We start from the raw sequence: 21,067 nt of genomic DNA, 5'->3' as shown, positions 1-21,067 counted from the left end.
ATGGACGCCAGGTGGGGGGCTAGGGGGAGTGGCGAGCCCACGTGACCGAGCCCCGCGCCACGTGACCGCCGCTCCTCAGCGCGGGGGGACGGGTGGGGTCTCATATGCCCGGCAGGAGGCCAGCCTAGCGCTGCCCGGACCCGGCGCGGGGGCGGGGGGGTGGTGGTGGAGGCGGGCGCCGTGGCGTTGTGCTCTTCGGGGGCTCCGGGAGTGTCGGGCGAAGAAATCGGGGGACCCTGGGTCTCCGCGAGCCCCGAGGGCGGGGTCAGGGAGCGCAGGAGGGAACAGAGAGAACCTGTGTGGCCGGAGGGGCGGGTCCGCTCTCGGGGATGGAGGGATCCCTGCCTGGCTCGCGCCGGCCACCCCAAGAGAGAGAGAGGCTCTTTGTCCGCGCTGGGCTGCAGCTGAGGGGGGCGGGGAGGAACTCCGGGCCCTTCTCCAGTGTCGTCCCCTCCGGAGGGCCCAGAGGGTGAGGAGCTGGACCCTGATCCTTCTGCCCGCGGTCCCCGCAGGTGGTGGGCAGTGGTGCTGCTGGCTGCGCTCCCCTCCCTCGGGGCAGGTGGAGAGAACCCCGAAAGCCCTCTGGAGTCATGGACCCAGCTATGGTTCTTCCGCTTTTTGGTGAACGCGGCTGGCTATGCGAGCTTTATGGTACCTGGCTACCTGCTGGTGCAGTACTTCAGGCGGAAGAACTACCTGGAGACAGGTGTGTGGGGAAGTTTGCTCAGTCTGTATTATGAGTGTTGGCCAGCAGTGCAAAGGGGAGGTGGCGTGGCACGGGAGGAAGGGAGGCCAGCAGGGCGGGCTGGCAGCTGTGGGGGAGATGAGGTGCTAGGGAGAAGTTTGGGGTTTCACCTTGTGTGCTTTCTCCAGGCAGGGGTCTCTGCTTCCCCCTGGTGAAAACTTGTGTGTTTGGCAACGAGCCCAAGGCTCCGGATGAGGTTCCTCTGGCTCCCCGGGCAGAGCCAGCAGAGACCAGTCCCACTTGGCAGGCCCTGAAGCTGCTCTTTTGTGCTGCGGGGCTCCAGGTAAGTAGGCAGGCTCTGCGGCTCTTCCTGGGTCGGTCCCCGTGGACAGGGACTCTGTGGAACCAGAGCTTTCACCCCACCGGTCCCAACAGTTTGCTGGTGTTTGTTGTGTGTCCTCCTCCTCCCAGAGGCACACCATCTTCTTGGGAGTGGTTGGAGGAAACGCTGTCTTTTCTGTCCTCCTGTCTCTACCCTCTGTGATTTCTCCCATCCCCTTGTAATGATGTCTCATATACCGTAAACCCACTGTTAAAAGTTTCAGCCTTACCCACTACTGCGTGTGAGAGGGGTGCTTAGATGCTGACCTCATGGCACTTTGGAGTGGGCACTTCTGGTTCCACCTAGTGTACCATGTTGAACTAACAGGTGTGCAGTCTTCTTTAAGAACTCTTCCTCCCATGGGCTTCCCTGGTGGCGCAGTGGTTGGGAGTCCGCCTGCCGACGCAGGGGGCGCGGGTTCGTGTCCCGGTACGGGAGGATCCCGCGTGCCGCGGAGTGGCTGGGCCCGTGGGCCATGGCCGCTGGGCCTGCGCGTCCGGAGCCTGTGCTCTGCAGCGGGAGAGGCCGTGGCAGTGAGAGGCCCGCGTACTGCAAAAAAAAAAAAAAAAAAGAACTCTTCCACCCACAGTTGGTTGAAAATAGAGAAGAAAATACTTGGGATGGAGTCGGCTCTAACATCCCTACTGTGGGGACAGACAGGGTCTGGTCAGTCCTAAAGCATTTGTTGTTGGCGTTTCACACACACTTGATTGCCTGCAAGGTGAATCCAGATTTGGGAGAGAAGAAGAGGAAAGTAACTTCTAGTTACTAGCGATATTTATGCTGTCCATCCTCATCATTTTCGATATCATCCTGAGGAAGGAGGAGCTTGTTGCCCTTTTTGGCCTGCCTTTTCCTTCTCTTGCTTATCTCCTCTCCCTCCGCTCTCCCCCATCCAGGTGTCTTTCCTTCTCTTGCTCATCTCCTCTCCCTCCGCCCTCCCCCATCCAGGTGTCTTTCCTTCTCTTGTTCATCTCCTCTCCCTCCGCCCTCCCCGTCCAGGTGTCTTATCTGACGTGGGGAGTGCTGCAGGAAAGAGTGATGACCCGCAGCTACGGGGCCACGGCCACATTGCCAGGTGAGCGCTTCTCGGACTCACAGTTCCTGGTGCTAATGAACCGCGTCCTGGCACTGACGGTGTCTGGCCTCTACTGCATCTTATGCAAGCAGCCCCGGCATGGGGCACCCATGTACCGGTACTCCTTTGCCAGCCTGTCGAATGTGCTCAGCAGCTGGTGCCAGTATGAAGCTCTCAAGTTCGTCAGCTTCCCCACCCAGGTGCTGGCCAAGGCCTCCAAGGTGATCCCTGTTATGCTGATGGGAAAATTGGTGTCTCGGCGCAGCTATGAGCACTGGGAATATCTGACCGCCGGCCTCGTCTCCATCGGGGTCAGCATGTTTCTGCTGTCCAGCGGACCGGAGCCCCACAGCTCCCCGGCCACCACGCTCTCAGGCCTCATCCTGTTGGCAGGTTACATTGCCTTCGACAGCTTCACCTCCAACTGGCAGGATGCCCTGTTTGCCTATAAGATGTCATCGGTGCAGATGATGTTTGGGGTCAACTTCTTCTCCTGCCTCTTCACAGTGGGCTCCCTGCTAGAGCAGGGGGCTCTCCTGGAGGGCGTCCGCTTCATGGGGCGACACAGCGAGTTTGCCGCCCACACCCTGCTGCTGTCCATCTGCTCTGCATGTGGCCAGCTCTTCATCTTCTACACCATTGGGCAGTTTGGGGCTGCCGTCTTCACCATCATCATGACCCTCCGCCAGGCTTTTGCCATCCTCCTCTCCTGCCTTCTCTACGGCCACACTGTCACTGTGGTGGGGGGCCTGGGGGTGGCTGTGGTCTTTGCTGCCCTCCTGCTCCGAGTCTACGCCCGGGGCCGTCTAAAGCAGCGGGGAAAGAAGGTCGTGCCAGTCGAGTCATCTGTGCAGAAGGTTTGAGGGGCCTGAGCGATGAAGTGAATAGGACCCTCTCACCGTACCAGTTTTCCTGTCCTACTGTAATTTCTCGGAGGCGGCAGGCTCTAGGGCAAAATGCAGGTTTCTCAGTATCACAGACCAGCTCTGCAGTTGGGGGTAGGGAGCCCAGGAGGCAGCCTTCCCCTTTGCCTTAAGTCCCCCATCCTCTAGTGGGCAGGATTCTTCCCAGGGTGGCAATGACAGTGGGAAGGGGCAGGGGGCAGTATTGAGAAGGCAGAGGCACCTTCCAAAGCCCCTCCCTCCAATTCCCTGAAGTCTTGCCCTGTAGGCTCTGCCAACACCTCACCTGTGCTTGTCCTCTACCTTGAATACCCACCCTTTCAGACTCCGAGAGACCTGCGTTTCTTACTCTGGCGAGAGAAGCACAAGTGTTGTAGGCTCCAAATGCTGCTTTCCCAGGAGAGTAAGTGAAAGACAGTGCTGTGCTGCGGGAGGGTGTGGGGAGTCCCGCCCAGCACCACCCCCGCCCTCTGCTCCTGGATCCCTAGGCTCTGCTCCATGAGCCAGTTGCAGGTTTTGGTACTTTGGAAATGTAACTTTTGCTCTTATAATTTTATTTTATTAAATTAAATTGCTGCAGCAGGCTCGGTCCTGTGTTTTGGTTGACTGAAGTACAGACTTTCAACTTCAGATGGGCTATGTCCAGTAAACCCATGAGAAGCTGAAAATGTGTTTAACACACCTGACATAGCTTACCCTACCTAAAACTTCCATCAGCTCAAAACATCCTACAGTTGCTGTTTAACAGGTGTCAAATATCTCATTTAACTTGTTTAATACTGGAAACGAAAAGACAGTGGTGGTTACATCGACCACTTGTTTGTGGCCAGGTGGTGGCTGGGAACTGCAGCTCAGCACCCAGCCACACCAGCGAAGGTACCTCATACTGTCAGTCCAGGAAAAGATCAATCAAAAGTAGTTCCTACTGCATGTGTGTGCTTTTGTATCAGCACAGTAAAGTCAAAAAACTTTGAGTGGAAGACCCTCTATGTGCTTTAGGAAAGGGACTTTATTTAAAGTGTTATATGGTAGTTCAAAGATACCATTTATACCTTCAGTTTTTTTTTCTTTTAATCAGTGTTTTTTAAAATTGAAATGTAGTTGATTTACAGTTAATTTCTGCTGTACAGGAAAGTGATTGTTACATTTTTTTAAAGTACTGTTTTCCATTATGGTTTATCATAAGATACTGAATTGTGCACTATACAGTAGGGCCTTGTTCATCCATTCTTGTTCATATAAAAGCTTCCATCTGCTAACCCCAACCTCCCATTCCATGCCTTCCTCATCCCCCTTGGCAACCACCGGTCTGTTCTCTGCTTGATTTGATTCAGAGGTTCATTTGTGTCATATTTTACATTCCACATGTGATTATCATATGGTATTTCTTTTACTTAGCATGGTAATCTCTAATTGCATCCCTGTTGCTGCAAATGGCATGATTTCATTTTTTTATGGCTGAGTAGTATTCCCTTGTATATATGCACCACATCTTATCATCTGTCAACAGACGTTTGTTTCCATGTCTTGGCTATTGTTAGTGCTGCTGCAGACATAGGGGTGCATCTATTTGAATTAGTTTTGTCTGGATACGTGCCCAGGAGTGAATTACGGGATATGTAATTCTATTCTTAGTTTTCTGAGGAACCTCCATACTGTTTTCCTCGGTGGCTGCACCAACCTGCATTCCCACCAACAGTGTAGGAGGGTTCCCTTTTCTCCACACCCTCTCCAAGCTTTTGTTACTTGCAGACTTTTTTGTTTGGTTTTGTTTTTAATTTATTTATTTACTTTCAGCTGCATTGGGTCTTCATTGCTGTGCACAGGCCCTCTCCAGCTGTAGAGAGCAGGAGCCACTCCCCGTTGCAGGTCACAGGCCTCTCACTGCCCTGGCCTCTCTTGCTGCGGAGCACGGGCTCCAGGCACACGGGCTCAGTCGTTGTGGCTTGTGGGCTCTAGAGTGCAGGCTCAGCAGTTGTGGCGAACGGGCTTAGTTGCTCCGCGGCACGTGGGATCCTCCCAGACCAGGGCTTGAACCCGTGTCCCTGCATTGGCAGGCAGATTCTCAACCACTGCGCCACCAGGGAAGCCCCTGGTTTTGTTTTTTGACCACGCAGCATGCAAGGATCTTAGTTCCTGAACCTGCGCCCACTGCAGTAGAAGCACAGTCTTAATCGCTGGACTGCCAGGAAGTCCTGTTATTTGCTTACTTTTTAATGTGAGGTGGTACCTCATCATCATTTTGATTTGCATTTCTCCAGTAACTATGTTGAACATCTTTTCATGTGCCTATTGGCCATGTGTATGTCTTCTTCAGAGAGATGTCTATTTAGGTCCTCTGCCCATTTTTTAACTGGATTTTTAAAAAATTAACTTGTATGAGCTGTTTGTTATTTTGGAAATTAAGCCCTTGTCAGTCGCATCATTTGCAAGTATTGTCTCCCATTCTGTAGGTTTTCTTTTTGTTTTGTGGTTTCAAGTTTCATTAGATCCCATCTGTGTGACTTTCTAAACTTATCAGTAACCTTTTAAAAACTTTTAGAGTCCTACTATGTATCATGTTATCTATACTCAGGATGATGGCGACTTGGGAAACGGAAACTAGGGGAACTCCAAAGGCAGCATTATACCTACTTGGGCGGGGGGGGGGGGTCCACATGATTTGAGAAAGAAGCGTATAAAAAACCTGCATCATCTTTATTTTGCATACTTTAATTTCAGAACAAAACAAACAGAAACAACACAATACACAACATTCAAACCCCATGTCAAATGTGGAAAGGAATAGGGCTTGAGGCCCTTACAGCCTGCCTTAGACAGAAGAACAGAAATAAAACCACTAGACATCAGCAGAAAGAACCAAGTGGGCCAAGGCCACTGGGGCTGCTGCTGGGGGAGCCATGGGGACACTATACAGAGAGAACAAAGTCTGCAGGTAGAAATTCCTAATCTACTTCTTCCATGCGAGAGGCATCCTCATCGCCCTCAAGGGGGGGGATCTCATCAGGAACAGCAGTACTGGGCTCCTCTGCTGTCACTTCATCTTCATCAATGCCTAAAAGTAGGAAGAATGCCACTTGAGATCTAACCCAAAAAGCAGTCCGATCTGCCCAGCAGACCAGTTCCTCATCTCCTTGCCACACTCAAGAGGACAAGAGTACTCACCCAAGCCTAGCTTGATCATGCGGTAGATGCGGTTGGAGTGGGTCTGGGGATCCTCAAGCGAGAAGCCGGAAGAGAGCAGTGCAGTCTCGAACAGCAGCACCACCAGGTCCTTAACAGCCTTGTCATTCTTGTCTGCCTCTGCCTTCTGCCGCAGGGTCTCCACAATGGGGTGGTCAGGATTGATCTCCAGGTGCTTTTTGGCCATCATGTAGCCCATGGTCGAGTTGTCCCGAAGTGCCTGGGCTTTCATGATGCGCTCCATGTTGGCAGTCCAGCCATAGGTGCTTGTCACAATGCAACAGGGTGAAGACACAAGCCTATTGGAGATTGTCACCTGTGGACAGTCACAAAAACCTTGGGTTCATATTAAATCAAATTGCTACCTTGAGGCAAACGTGATACTTAAAAGTTCTGTTCTTGGGGGAAAAAAATACCTCATCTTTGGTAAGTTTAATAGAAACAGCAACCTTAAAAAATCTGCCTGGTCAAGAAAACAAAGGGTAGGATTGGCGCTAAACAAATTATGCTGCCCCAAACCACTAATTGTATAGCAACCAGAGACTGACGGAAATAGCCCTGAAGGCATCTGTTACAAGTAACTTAGTTCCAGAGTTGCTTACCTTCTCCACCTTCTTATCCAAGATCTCTTTCATGAGTTTGCAGAGGTTCTCAAACTTAGCCTTGCTCTCCTCCATCTTCTTCTTCTCCTCCTCATCCTCAGGCAGCTCCAAGCCCTCCTTGGTAACTGAGACCAGACTCTTCCCATCAAACTCCTTGAGCTGTTGCACACAGTACTCATCTATCGGCTCCGTCATGTACACCACCTCGAAGCCCCGCTTCCGCACTCGCTCCACAAATGCAGAGTTGGCAACCTGCTCTTTGCTCTCACCTGTAGGATTACTTAGTGTGACTCAAGGGCCAGCTCCCAGGTATCCTTGAGTGCCCTCCCCTTCTCCCCACACCTCTAAGGAGAGGCTTTGATCATTGATCAGATGCAGACTCCAACGCACCAGTGATGTAATAGATGGACTTCTGGGTCTCCTTCATGCGAGACACGTATTCTGAGAGAGAAGTCATCTCATCTCCAGACTGGGAGGTATGGTAGCGCAGCAGCTCAGAAAGGCGTCGCCGGTTAGTGGAGTCCTCATGGATTCCAAGCTTTAAGGGTGGGAAGAAAAATACAATCTTGCTAAGAAATAATTTATCCTCTATGTGGGTAAAAAATAATCCCTCATAATTATTAAGTAAAAAAGTACTCGCTGCCTCTTTACCTTTAGATTTTTAGAGAACGCCTCATAGAATTTCTTGTAGTTCTCCTTGTCTTCTGCCAGCTCCGAGAAGAGCTCAAGGCACTTCTTAACAATGTTTTTGCGAATGACCTTCAAGATTTTGCTCTGCTGGAGCATTTCTCGGGAGATGTTCAGGGGAAGGTCTTCAGAGTCAACCACACCACGGATGAAGTCTGAAATCAAGTACGTAAGCTCAGTTTAAAAAAGGGGAGTGGAGAGAAGAAAGATAAAGGTATATACACAGGGTTATCTAGATTCAACAGGACCAATTTTCTCACTGAACCTTCACATGTTACGTTGCAGAGGATCCTTAATCTAAGATAAAGACTTCAGTCCCCTTGAGAATGCTGAACGCAAGTGCATTAGGCCAAAAAGATACTCACTGAGATATTCTGGTATTAATTCATCACAGCTGTCCATGATAAACACACGGCGGACATAGAGTTTAATGTTGTTCTTCTTCTTTTTGTTCTCAAAGAGGTCGAAAGGAGCCCGACGGGGGATGAACAGCAATGCTCTGAATTCCAACTGACCTTCTACAGAGAAGTGCTGAAAGAAATCCAAGATAATACAACTGTGTATTTCAAAATAACGGTGGCTTTTTGTCCCAACCCCAAATTATCCAATATTTGGAACTAAAATCTTCCCCCTAAGCACCAGGAATAGAGTGGACGCTAAGGCAACTGTTGAGAAAATTTAAGCTCTAACGCCCTAAATGAACCCAACATGGTACAAGCTGTGTATAATCCCTGGGTCAATGAGGAAATCGTCAAACCAGGACCCCGGATGGGTAAAGCTGCCACAGAACAAGTGAGGTAACTGGGAGAAATGTCATTTCTCGACCCTGGAAGGGTCCATTAGCAAGTGAACCCATGGCATTCACAGCTCCCAGCTACCAACCAGTTGGGTAAGTCGCATTTGCCCATCATCGGCTCCTCCTATCGAGCCAACAAGGAAGGCTTCTTACCTTCACTGCCAAGTGATCTTCCCAGTCATTGGTGAGGCTCTTATAGAACTCTCCATATTCCTCCTGGGTGATGTCATCAGGGTTTCTGGTCCAAATGGGCTTGGTCTTGTTCAGTTCTTCCTGATCAATATATTTCTCCTTGATCTTCTTCGTTTTCTTTTTCTTATCTTTGCCGCTATCATCCTCCTCATCTGAGCCCACATCCTCAATCTTGGGCTTCTCCTCATCATCTTTATCTTCCTCTTCTTTCTCACCTTTCTCTTCTTCTGCCTCATCATCACTGATTTCCTTCTCGCGTTCCTTCTCCAGCTAGAAGTATCAAAGATGATAAATGCAGAATACAGAAAGCAGAAAACCAAAGGTCCATTTAGACTCTCTAAAGCATCTTCACTCGAGTTACCAGTCCATACTTACATAGAGTGTGATGGGATAACCTATGAACTGTGAGTGCTTCTTCACCACTTCTTTGACCCGCCTTTCTTCTAAGTACTCTGTCTGGTCTTCCTTAAGGTGGAGAATCACTTTGGTACCCCGCCCAATGGGCTCACCTAGAAAAAAATCAATCCAAATGGAATAAAAAATGAAACTAAACGCAAAACTATAAAAACAACTGCTTTACAGATAAAATGCTCAAGATCTTTATTACTGTTTCCCCAGAATTCTCACCCAGACACCTTAAGAGGAAAGCTAACTTACCATGGTCAGCACGTACAGTGAAGGAACCCCCAGCAGAAGACTCCCAGGCATACTGTTCGTCATCATTGTGCTTTGTGATCACAACCACCTTCTCTGCCACTAGGTAGGCAGAATAGAAGCCAACACCAAATTGCCCAATCATGGAAATGTCTGCACCAGCCTGCCAAAAAGTTTAAGGAAGTCGAATGCAAGTTTCAAAGAAACAGCAAACCAAACACCAAAAAAATACGAATGGTGTGTGCCTAGCTAAAATACCACATACCTGAAGAGCCTCCATAAATGCTTTAGTACCAGACTTGGCAATGGTTCCCAAATTATTTACAAGATCAGCTTTGGTCATGCCAATGCCAGTGTCTACCAGAGTCAGGGTGCGCTCCTGGGGGTTGGGGATGATGTCAATTTTCAACTCTTTACCACTGTCCAATTTGGAAGGATCTGTCAGGCTCTCATAACGAATCTTGTCCAAGGCCTGGAAATACAAATTTCAATTTTACAATTCTGCTTCCTCAAAGCCCATTTCACCCAAAAGAGAAAACTTTTTTTTTTATTCCCAAATACCCTCAATCTGATTACCCATTTAACTTGTAGTTTGACCACCACATCAAACTATAGTCTCTATCCACATCTATCCACCTACCCACCATGGAATAAAGCAAACCTTTTTGTAACTGCAGCAAATTTATATCCCCTTCAACAATGAACACCACAAAATGCCAAACCACCCCTTCTCCTTTTTTGCGTGTGGAGTACTTGAAAAACAAAAGACAAACGCCAATGAAAACACCCAAGGCACTCACATCGGAAGCGTTACTGATCAACTCCCGAAGAAAAATCTCCTTGTTGGAGTAGAAGGTATTGATGATAAGAGACATGAGTTGGGCAATTTCTGCCTGGAAAGCAAAAGTCTCCACCTCCTCCTCTCCATGGTGCACTTCCTCAGGCATCTAAAATAAGAAAACTCAAGAATTTATGACTACTAGAGTTCACCCCGGTTACAATAAAAACATTAAGAGATTCAATTCAAACTCTTCTGAGCTGTGTACCAAGACAAAATCCTTTCCTGTAAAAATTTCAGGCTGCATCCTTAGACGGAAAACAATGGGGAGAGGGGGTGCGCCTAACACTCGATGAAACGTGTAAAGGTTTCTTGTACTTTGGAACCAAACCACTGTTAAAATGATCCCTAGATCAGCATCACCTGGTAATTTGTTAGGCATGCAGAGTATCGCCCCTAACCCAGGTATCTCGAATGCAAGTAATAACCCCGGTTAATTCACACACACACTTAAATATGCAAATCCCTACAGTTCTACCATTTTGGGTGCGGAGACCTCCAACATGACTAGTTTTACGTTAAAGGGCAATGACTTGAAACTGCTCTCCCATGAGGCATCTCCAAGCAGATGTGGGATTACTGCCTCACGTGGTAGGGAAAGCTAACTCGAGAGATCGGTGGGATGCCCACCCAGGGTGGCTATTAAGACAAAGAACCGATAAAGTAAAAGCTCCTCCGTGACCCCTGAGCACACGCAAGTGAAATGCAGGTCCAAAGCAAACACAACTAAGATGGTGGCCGTAATCGGCTGGGGCGACTCTAGTCCTTGCCGGACATGCGTCGGCCAGGACCACGCGGGAAGGGGGCGCCACCGCGCAGCCTCCCTTCGCCCCAGCATCCGGGCACCAGGGCGGGGCACTGGGCTCCAGAAGCTTCCAGAACAATCTCGGCTCGAGAAGGGGCGGGGGAGGAATAAACCCATGAATCCCAGAGCCTGCCCCCTCTCCTCTCCCGTTCCTCCTTCTGCACCAAGACCGCAGGCCAGAGGCGACGGAAAACATCTCTCGCCGCAGACCCGCCCGGAAAGCACCCGAAAACACTTAAAAACCGCGTCTAATAGAAAAGATGGCAAAACCTTATCAGGACCGGGCTGTGCTGAGTCACACCGAGCGCGCACACCCACAACCCTTGGGGACCCTCCGGCGCCCCGTAGCCGCGTCCGGAAGTGGAGAGGCAAACATGGCAGCGTCCCGGGCCGGCGCGGCCACCACGTGCAGCTGCCCACTAGCCCAGACCCACTCCACGGCCCACCTCGCCCACAGCTAATACCTGCCTAGAAGCAGCCCCGCCACCAACACAGAAAAGAGGCTGAACTCAAGAGCTCCCTCCCACCCTCAACAAAAAATAGGAGCGTTATCCCAAAAGCCGCCCCAACACAACAAAATGTGGGAGTCGGAAAGGACACGAGAGACGAAAACAACTCGGAAGACCAATCTAACCTGAAAAGCCCGAAGATTGCAGCCTTACCTTAAAGAATAAGAATCGCAGACACTAGAGAGCTGAGCGGGCAAGGACCGCCTCAACTGCACTCGCCGCAACAAGGGCGCACGGGGGTGACTCAAGAGAACGGCTGTGCGCCCCCAGTCGCCTTATATAAGACGAAGCACAGCCTAGCTGCCCGCCCCCGGATCCCTCCGCCTTAAAGGAGGATGCCTGTCAGCACCGCACCTGCCGCCGCCCGCCCACCTTGACGTCATGGTCCAAAATAGGGGAGGGGGCGGTGAAGAACGGGAGCAGCCGGCCTCAGTCTGCACGGGGAGCGCACGTATTTACTCGTTTTCATAGCCCTGTCTCTGCGCTTCCAAGACAGGACACCATCAAAAATAGATGTTGGGAATGCTCTCATGACGTAAGCGGCGGATCAGGGGCGAGGATCCCCACTGACCTCCGTAGAAAGCTGTAGTGCAGGCGTCTCCACACCCAAGAGTCCCGGCCTCGAAGGACGCCTAAAAAGTGGCCAACCACTCCCACCTACGCTCCCAGGCTCGATCTCCCTTTAGAATCTTCGCTACACATTCCAACAGCCCGATAAGGGGAAGGGGGTCTTTTCCGCGGGCGGTGCGGAATCGGAAGCCCAACTCTGGGCAGCCCGGGGAATCCCGGGCAGCCCGGGGAATCCCGGCCCTCCCGGGGGCAGGGCCAGCGTTTCGCCGCGGGGCGTGGCTCCGGCTGCTGGAAGGTTGCCGGCTCCGGCTGGCGGGGGACTCTTTGCCTGCATGCGGCGGAAGGAGCCACGGCGGCGGTACTGCGATGCTTCCAGCAGGTTCCAGGCCCGCCTAGGCGGTCCCGCCCCGCCCCCTTCCCTCGAGGCTCCGCCCCTCCCTCTGCGGCCTGGGCTGTGCCTCTGCGGCGGCTCCGCCCCGCGACCGTTCTGCTAGGATCCTGGGGTTGAAGTGGGCTGCACTAATCCCGTTTACTGTAGGAAACTGCAGGGGGCACCCTTTACCCCACCTGCCAGGCCCAGCTAGTCCAGCACTGCGTCTGGGGTTGGGATTGACCCCACTTCTACCCCATCAATCACACGGGCTGTTGGGGCAGCTCTAAGGGCGCCGCCTTCAGAGAGCGGAAACTGGGGACGGGGTCGCTACGCGATGGACCCTCCCCAGCTAATGCAGCCTCCCACAGGTGTGGAGCGCAGAGACATGCACATCGAGTTCTCAGTCTGGTTTCTTTTTTTCTTTTTTTTTCCCCCACTCTTCTCTCTTTCTGCAGCTGCTTAGATCTGGGGAGGGTCTGGTCTCCAAGGACCCCTCTGCAGGGTGGCAGAAGTTCTTGGAGGCAGCATGAAGACTCTGGCCAGAGTGTAGCCCGCTCCAGGCGGTTGGAACCACGTCGTTCCCCTTCAGCGGTGGCGCCGGAAGCTCCAAGCCACGGGCCTGCCCAGCGAGATGCGGGACGCCGTGCCTCTTCTGGCTCTGCCCCTTTTGCGTTTCCTCCGGCTGGTGAGCTGTCCTTGCCTTTCCAAGGCCTCATCTTGGAAGCCTACTGGACCCACAGACCCTCCAGGAGAGAATGGCCACCCCCTACGCTGTGACCTTGTGGATGTCCAGCAACTCCCTTCGTGGCCCACTTTGTCGGCCCCTGGCTTGCTGTGGAGGGCTTCCCCCACTACCACCCGCGGACCTCCCTCAGCAGCCCTGGTGCCCAGTCTTATTCTTTCGTATCTTCTTCGTTTATGTGTTCAGTTTCAAGGAACAAAGGACCCTTGCTTTCTTTTTCCTCGTCCCACACTCCAGACCTCATCAACCCTGCCATCACTACCTCAATTTCATCTCTCCTTACACTTCCACTCCCCTTCTTTATGGTCTGGGAGGAGTCAGTGAGTGGGGGAAGGGCCGTGGTGCTGCTGCTAGGAGGCCCCCCGGATGCTGTGTTCCTGATGGAAACCTCAAACCAGGAGCGTCACCCCCCATCACACCCTCCCTCCCCCTGGGCAGAAGGGGGCTAGTTAATTAAACACCTGCTCCCTGGTTCACAAAGAGGATTCACAACATCTCACAGTCCTTTGAAGAGGTGGGAGTGAATCTGCACATTCTAGAAACTGGGCGAGGAAGGCTTCAGTGAGTACCCCAGGATGGGTCAGCTCAGAGCCTTTGCTCCGCTAACTCCCTTGCTCCCTGATCCAGAAATGGAGTGGGAATGCTGTTTCTTCTCCCAGGACTCAAGCCCAAAGCAGAGCAAGAATCACTCCTGTGGACCAGTGTCAGGATCAGAGATTCCTCGGGGGTTTCCTAATGGGAAAATCTCAAATCTCGCACCAGCACAGAAATTCTGCTTTCTCTTCCAGAAATCTTCAGGATGACTTCTCCAGCTCATTGACACTCACTAATCCCCTGTGAGCCTTGTCTGAGGATACAGGGATGCATAAACAGGACAAGGAGCCCTTAGCCCACTAGGGGGAGCTGCAGCAGACCAAGTGCGAATCAGAGCAGCTGGCAGCAAGGGAGAAGCCTCAGTTTCCCAGCTCAGCCTGGGTAAGGGGGCAGGCTCAGGGCTACGTGGCACAGGTCTACTCCCCAGCAAAGGGAAAGCATGGGAAAGGCACAGCCCTGCCAGAAGGACCACAGCCCAGGACCCCTCAAGGGAGGCAGGAGTCACTGAAAGTGACCCTGCAGGCAGGGATTAGGTCACAGAGGGCCACAATGCCATGACCTTAACTTAGGGTCAGGGAAGCCACTGAAGGATATTAAAGATGACTTAACCGCCCCCTGAATCCCCAGAAGCCTATTCCTAGCAGCATTTGCAACCCTTGATGTTCCCGAGATACCCTTTATTCCCGACCAGGCCTCAAAGACCCAGCCCAACCTTCTGCTGTTTGGAGGGCAGCCAGGTGAAGCAAGGACTGATAAACTATGGCCTGCAGTTGGTGGGCTTATCACTTGTTTTTGTATGGCCTGTGGATAAGAATGGTTTTTACATTGTTTAATGGTTGAAAAAACATCAAAGGGAAGATAATATTTTGGCATGTGAAAAGTATAGGAAATTTGAATTTATGTCCATAAAGTTTTACTGAAACAAGCTCTACTTATTTGTTTACACGTTGTCTTTGGCTAGTTTCACACTGTAATGAGGGAGTTGATAGTTGTGACAGAGACCATATAGCTTGCAAAGTCTAAAATATTTACCCCCCTCACCTTTTACAGAAAAGCTTTGCAGACCCCTGATCTAGCTAAAGCTAAGTAGGGCCTCGGAGGGAGCACAGACTCAGCCTGGGCAGAGGCCTCCGGCTGCCGCTCGGACTGGGACTTCTCCTAGTTAGGAAGCACCACTGGCCTTTCAAAGAGGTCACAGGGGCCACTGAGGGGAGCTTAGATAAGGGGCCATGGATGAATCAAGCAACCGGAGGCATCAGGACGTCAGGGCCTATTTAAGCATGGGAAGTAGCTCTGGCTCCTTAACCTCCAGAACCAGCAGCCTTCCAAGCTCAGCGCCTGCCAGGCGTGCCCTGTCAGTTCTGGTCTTCCCAGTTCCACCAGGCTTACATCTCTGAATTCCTGAGCTGACATCCTCCTGGGCCAACAGACCTGATGTTCAGATATGTTGGGCAGCTGAGCAGGTCTGCATGGCCAACCAGGGCTCCATCTCTTTGCCTCAGTTTCCATGTTCTGCAGGGACATGTCTCTTTGCACCACTTTCACTCATTTGATTGTTAGCATGTTATTTTTTGATGCAGTGGCACGTGGAAATGTGCCTTCATTTTCTGTTTCCTGGAGAGTTTGAAAAACGATGGTTGTGTATCGATCCCACAACTTGGTAGGCTACCTTACTAATTTTTAATTCGTCTGTCAGGCTTTTGTTGTTTTCTGGTGCAACCCTAGCTATCATCTGAGAACAGTGACAGCTTGGTTTCTGCCTTTCTAACCCTTGTATCTCCTATTTCTTGTTACACTGCAGCAGCTAGGACCAGCAGAACAGTGACGTGTGGAAACAGTGATTCTGGGCATCCCTCTTTCTGATTGGAAAAGGAACACTTCATCATTGAGCATATTTTCTTTCTGCTCTTAACTTGTTCTACATCTTAATCTGAATGGGTGTCAAAATTATTTTCTGCATCTATTGAGAATATTGTTTTTAAAATTTCCTTAATCTATTTGTGTTTAATTTGTTAATAGACTCACATTAGGCTGAAATTATCCATTTCTTTAAAGTTTTGTAGAACTCACCTATAAAAATGCCTGTTTCTGTTGTTTCCTATATGAAAATATTTTAACTAGGAACTCAAATTTTTTAATGGCATAGGTCCATTCAGGTTTTCTACTCCTCCTTGAGTGAATTTTAATAATTTTTCTGGATGTTCCTTGAAAGCTTTAAAGATTATGGCATACTATTTCCTTTGACTATCTTTTTAGTCTCTGTTCTATCTCAAGTATGTCCCCTTTTTTCACTCCTAAAATTGTTTTTCATGTCTTTTCCCTTTTTTCCTGATCAGTTTCACCAACAATTTATCTATTTTATTACATAATTTGTTTTCTGTTTCTTTAATTCTTTAATTTCTTTATTTTTTTTTTAATTTCTGCTAAACTTTTTCTCATTATTTCTACTTTTTGAGGGTCAGGTCTGTTGTTCTTTTTCTATTTTCTTAACTTTAATACTTAGCACATTAAATTTCATCCTTTCCCCTTTTCAGGCATAAGGATTTAAAACTATAAATTTCTTTTCAAGTACTATTTTAGCTATATCCCACAAGTTTCAATATGTAGAATTTTTTATTATAATTCAGTTTTAAGGATTTTGATTCCCCTTATGGTATCTCTGTTGATCAGAGATCAGTGGTATCTGTTTAAAATGTTCAGTTATTTTTATATTATCTTTTCATTATGTTGTAGACATACAATGGTGTGTACGATACTGAACTTTTGTATTTGAGACTTCCTTTGTAATCTAGGATGTGGTTAATATTTATAAACACCCCATGTGCGCTTGAGAAAAATATCTATTGATACTACCTAGTTGTTGGATAGGTCTAAATATGTTAAATCTATTAAATCAAGCCAGTTAATTGTGTTGTTCCAAACAAACAAAAATCCCACTTGGAGACTCCCCAGGACGAAGCTTGGAGAAGGGGGAGGATGGAGGTGTGGAGCTCACACAGGGGTGGGGAGGCACGGTGTACACATTCTCTAAGGTAGGATGATAAAAGTGGGGCTGAGGGGAGGGGAGGACCACTCTGGGCTGGAGGGGTCAAGAAGTCTGTTTTAGGCATTGTGGGGCACCAAGGAGAGATTGTCCAGGAGGCAGAGGCTGATGGCTGAAGTCATGGGGAAGAACAAAATCTCTCAGGGGAGTGGGATGAGAAAGCCAGAAATTGTGGTCTAAGCCATTCTGGAATTGTAAATGGAGCATCTTTGGTAACCTCCTCTTTAATACCCATATCAGCGTATCTTGACTCTCTAATGGCATAGTATCTGTGGCCTGGGGGTGTGACTGAGTCCTGCCTACCTGCCGTTGCCAGCCCAGCCCAGAAATGTCTGTCCTCTTCCTGCCGTCACACCCACCAGGCATCACTTTCTGTCTTGGGCGTTATTTAGTGTTCCAGGCCCCCTTTGACGAAGAAGCTAAAACGTAACCCTAAATTGGTTCAGCCCAGAGCAGATTATAGGCAGAGAAAGGTGCAGGGGGCGGGTGACACCACAAACAACCCTGACCTACTTAACTGTTCTGCCTGCCACCTGTCCTGCCCGAGGCACAAGTCACTGCTCAATGTGCAGGTCTCAACTGGCTGGATTTCTAGGTCATCCACTGGGCCCAGTGCCTGCCTGGCCCACCTGCACCAGATAAAGGATCGGTAGGGCTGTGGTACTTACTGCTGGTGGGTGGTGATGAACTCACAAACAGGAGGCACTGAGGTTACACATCAGGAAGGACCTTGCTGGTTTCAGCTGGGAAGGATGTCATGCGAGTTCAGGATCCTAGGAGGCTTAGGATCCCTGGGATGTGAAAAGAGAAGATGCCTCTCTGGAATGTTTTGGAGGCTGGGAGGAAGGTGCACCAAGCCTGCATTACATGCCCCCCTATCTCATGAGGCCGTGTACCTTTCCATGCTCTTCACTGCCTGGGAAGTCGTGTGTGTGTGTGTGTGTGTGTGTGTGTGTGTGTGTGTGTGAGACAGAGAGGGAGGGAGTGTGTGTGTGAGAGAGGGAGGGAGGGTGTGTGTGTGTGTGTGTGTGTGAGAGAGAGAGAGAGAGAGAGAGAGAGAGTGAGTGGGAGGGAGGGAGGGAGACGGAGAGGGAGAAAGACGAGGACTGAGAGACACAGAGAAACAGAGACTTAAACTTACCTGGTGCTTTGCAGTTTACAAAATATTTTTCTGTCCTTTAAACTTTTCAGCCTCGGTTTTCTGGAGTAAAACAGGCATGGCAATAGTCAGCACTCCATAGGATTATTAGCTCAGTGGAGTCAGTATATGTACGAGGAGCGACAGGTGAACGTTATTCATTAACTCAGTGGAGTTTCACAACCGGGAGAGGTAGACAGGGCAAGTAGTATTACCCGCGCTTTACAGTTAAGCGGCTCCGAGATGGAAAGTGCCTGGCTAAAGGTCACCGGGACTTAAGGGGCAGTAGAGTCTGGACCCCCATCTGCCAGGGGTCAGATGAGAGGGGCTGCGTGGATAGAGGCCGCGCTCCGGCCAGGGGGCGCGCGCGTCACGGGTGACGTCACTTCCCCTTCTAGCGGCGGGCGGGGCTGAGCAGAACCCAGGTTCCTCTCGTTCGAGCCCCGGCCCAGCGGTTCTCGGCTGTCCCGCCCGAAGGCTGTGGCCGTTCGCACTTGGCTGGGATGAAGGAAATGAGGCCTGGCTCTCGAAGCTTCGGGGGCTGAAGATGCGGGGGAGGGGGCCGAACGGCATGCAGGGGGAGCAGCTAGCCCACCAGGCTGAGGTCATCCTAATGACTCTTGGCACCACGTGTCTCTAGGGTCCTCATCTCCTGCACCCAGGCTCTGCCGCAGACCCCCTTAATTTCCTTAGAAAGCCGTACGTGTTACCCCGTTTAAAGAACAAGGGAGCTGGGCCACAGAGGATATAGGTGGCTCGTGCAAGGTGACACAACTGGTACTTGGCAGGCCCAAAATGGAATCCTAGGCTCTGAATCTGAACCATCACCCAACCTGCAGGAAGGCATGGGAGGGGGTAGCTGTCATGAGCAGAAGCCCTTGCTTTGTGGGGTCCCGCTGACTCATTTAGCACTTGCCCGGCTGTCTGGAGCCAGAACGCCAGGGGCTGACTGGCAGGTAGCACCAGGACCGCCGAAGCTGAGGGGCTCTAGTGAGCACATGCTCTCCCAGAGGGCACCCGTGCAGGAAGCCAGGTCGGGCGGAGATGAGCTGGAGAAGCCAAGCTGCGACAAAGGCCCCTGATGCGTTGAGGGGCGGAGCAGGGGGAACGCCGACCTGCCCCAAGAACCAGCCTGGCCCCTCTCCCTCCGACTGCCACTCTTCCAGTGTCAGGACTTGGGTTTCAGGCGGGGCCTGCCGGCCACAGCCGGGCTATCTCTTTAAGGTGACTCTGCACTTCTCTGCTCACATCCATTTTGAATCCCTATCAGAGTTTAACATCCTGAGGATAATTTTCCCAATAATTGGGGGTTTCCTGTCAAGCACCTGCTGCCACCATACTCTTTCCATGTTCACCCCAAAGAATATAAACACAGGTATATTGCAATTCATCCGTTATACCCGACGCTTCACTTCTATTTTTAAGGACGACTGCTAATTTTACTGGGGCTCTTAGCTTTTCAAAAGTTTGAAGCTGCAACAATTCACCACATAAGATTAAACAAGAGGGAAATTTGTGTTGCAGTGGCAGCCACTCCAGGGAATACAGCCGCCTAATACACAGACCACCGATTGGGGCAGAAATGTCGCACGGGAGGAAGGTGACGACCAGCACAAGTTTAGCCCATGCCCACCTTACAGGAAGCAATGTGCTAAGAGGAAAAGTGGCGAGGCCCGACAGCGGCCTGCTTCCCACAGGCGGTGTTGTCTGCAGAGCGCCCACCTGTGGCCGGAGGCTATCACTGCAGTGGGGCCGGCAGGAGCTACTTTTTTTTTTTTTTGCGGTACGCCGGCCTCTCACTGCTGTGGCCTCTCCCATTGCGGAACACAGGCTCCGGACGCGCAGGCTCAGCGGCCATGGCTCACGGCCCCAGCCGCTCCGCGGCATGTGGGATCTTCCCGTACCGGGGCACGAACCCGTGACCCCTGCATCGGCAGGCGGACTCTCAACCACTGCGCCACCAGGGAAGCCCTGGCAGGAGCTACTTTTCCTAACCCCCAAGAGCTCCCCATTCTCAGGTGAGGACACTGACGGCGTGAGTGACACGAGTGAGACTCATATTTTTTGGCATTTGCATTAGAAAAATTGGAAGAGTCTAGTCACTTTCTTCATCAATTCCAGTTCAGAAAGATGCGACTGTAATCTAAATTTGCCCTTCAAGCCATTGCTGGAGTTGTGAGAAACCTACTTAACACCCATCTCTATCTCGTGGGAACAGGCATTGAAATGAGTGCTACCACACAGCTGGAATCTGGCCTGTGAAGACTGTGAGGCTGGACAAGCAGATGCAAGGAAGCAAACATCTTCGAGTACCTCTGGGAGCTTAAAGAGTGAAAACAGAGAATGTAGACCCAAACCTGAAAAACATGACAGTCTGGTAACTGGAGTTAAGAACATAGTCCCAGTTACAAAAGTTCTGAGGTGCAGAGGGAGAAGGAAAGGTAGAAACTGGCTGTCGCTGGTGGTGGTAATCAGGAAATGTTTGGCGTGCCCCAGGGAGAGGCCCGCCTGTGACTGAATGTGTTTTCAGCTTATTCTGCTGTCGTGGGTGGGATGGGCTGCAGGAGACCTGGCAGGAGTCCTGAAAGGCCAGGCAGGAGGCAAGAAGCGACCCAGGGAAGAAGCACAGGGTCCCTGAGGGGCTGTGGTGCTGAGGAAGGAACCCAGTAGGACTCTCGGAAGTTGAGATGGAGTGAGAGGGAGCAGAGCAAGGGTGCAGTTTTCTCCCCGCCTCGTGGCCAAAGGGCACCGCAGGGACGAGAGAACACTCAGGGCACCCTCTGCTTTTGAAACTGATAGGAAAGAACACCTTGTTTCCCACCAACCTCAGATTCTGTACCCTGGTTTGGTGTGTACCCTGGGGTATTTCTGTGGACTCCAGTTCCCCCTATGATGATATATTTAACTCCCCTGTTAGGACTTCAGAGCTCATCAAAAGCCCTTAAAAATGTGCTAACAGCCCTTAATGAAGCCTGAAGCCTTCAATTAAACTGTCAGAAATAAAGCCCCGACAGCAGTGCCAAGGGTGTGGGGGGTGGGGGCAGTGGCAGCTCAGAGGCCAGAGCTCTGGTTTCACTTCCTATCTGCCAGAGTCCTTTTTGAGAAGGGGGACCCAGCAGTATGGTCCCCTCCACCGACGCCTCTCATGGTCCCGAGCCACCGCACACCTCCCTTGGCCAAAGTTTGGGAAGAGAAAGGGGGCCCAGCTTCCCTGAGGACACACAGGCCCCTTGTTCGCCAAGAAGTCTGCCTTGACTTCGATGTCAGGGCCGAGTGCCAGGCAGGGCAGAACCT

At 50.9% G+C, this 21,067-nt stretch overlaps 2 protein-coding genes across 7 annotated transcripts; one reads left to right on the top strand and one right to left on the bottom strand.

The window, feature by feature from the left end:
• Nucleotides 1-3,008, top strand: SLC35B2 (solute carrier family 35 member B2). 3 transcript variants are annotated; one of them, XM_065885734.1, is made up of 4 exons: nucleotides 1-11; nucleotides 513-674; nucleotides 878-1,028; nucleotides 2,070-3,008. In XM_065885734.1, exons 1-4 carry the CDS (start codon nucleotides 1-3, stop codon nucleotides 3,006-3,008), a joined length of 1,263 nt encoding a protein of 420 aa, XP_065741806.1. The 3 variants fall into 3 exon arrangements, with proteins under 3 accessions (XP_065741806.1, XP_065741805.1, XP_065741807.1); XM_065885733.1 differs by having other exon boundaries at nucleotides 513-706; nucleotides 874-1,028; XM_065885735.1 differs by lacking the exons at nucleotides 1-11; nucleotides 878-1,028 and having other exon boundaries at nucleotides 638-706.
• Nucleotides 3,009-5,722: 2,714 nt separating this feature from the next.
• HSP90AB1 (heat shock protein 90 alpha family class B member 1) lies at nucleotides 5,723-13,844 on the bottom strand. Of its 4 annotated transcripts, none has more exons than XM_065885021.1 (12): nucleotides 13,775-13,844; nucleotides 9,962-10,108; nucleotides 9,427-9,633; nucleotides 9,165-9,324; nucleotides 8,883-9,016; nucleotides 8,469-8,777; nucleotides 7,885-8,050; nucleotides 7,484-7,674; nucleotides 7,223-7,370; nucleotides 6,833-7,101; nucleotides 6,213-6,546; nucleotides 5,723-6,102 (listed from the first exon to the last, which is right to left on the bottom strand). In XM_065885021.1, exons 2-12 carry the CDS (start codon nucleotides 10,106-10,108, stop codon nucleotides 5,993-5,995), a joined length of 2,175 nt encoding a protein of 724 aa, XP_065741093.1. In that variant the 5' UTR covers nucleotides 13,775-13,844; the 3' UTR covers nucleotides 5,723-5,992. The 4 variants fall into 4 exon arrangements, with proteins under 4 accessions (XP_065741093.1, XP_065741092.1, XP_065741094.1 ...); XM_065885020.1 differs by lacking the exon at nucleotides 13,775-13,844 and adding an exon at nucleotides 11,467-11,707; XM_065885022.1 differs by lacking the exon at nucleotides 13,775-13,844 and having other exon boundaries at nucleotides 9,165-9,314; nucleotides 9,423-9,633.
• Nucleotides 13,845-21,067: the final 7,223 nt, after the last annotated feature.

The sequence above is a fragment of the Phocoena phocoena genome, chromosome 10 (assembly GCF_963924675.1).
Source record: "Phocoena phocoena chromosome 10, mPhoPho1.1, whole genome shotgun sequence".
NCBI lineage: Eukaryota > Metazoa > Chordata > Mammalia > Artiodactyla > Phocoenidae > Phocoena > Phocoena phocoena.
Note: the sequence above shows the minus strand (reverse complement) of the source record. Positions and strands in the feature narration are given on the sequence as shown.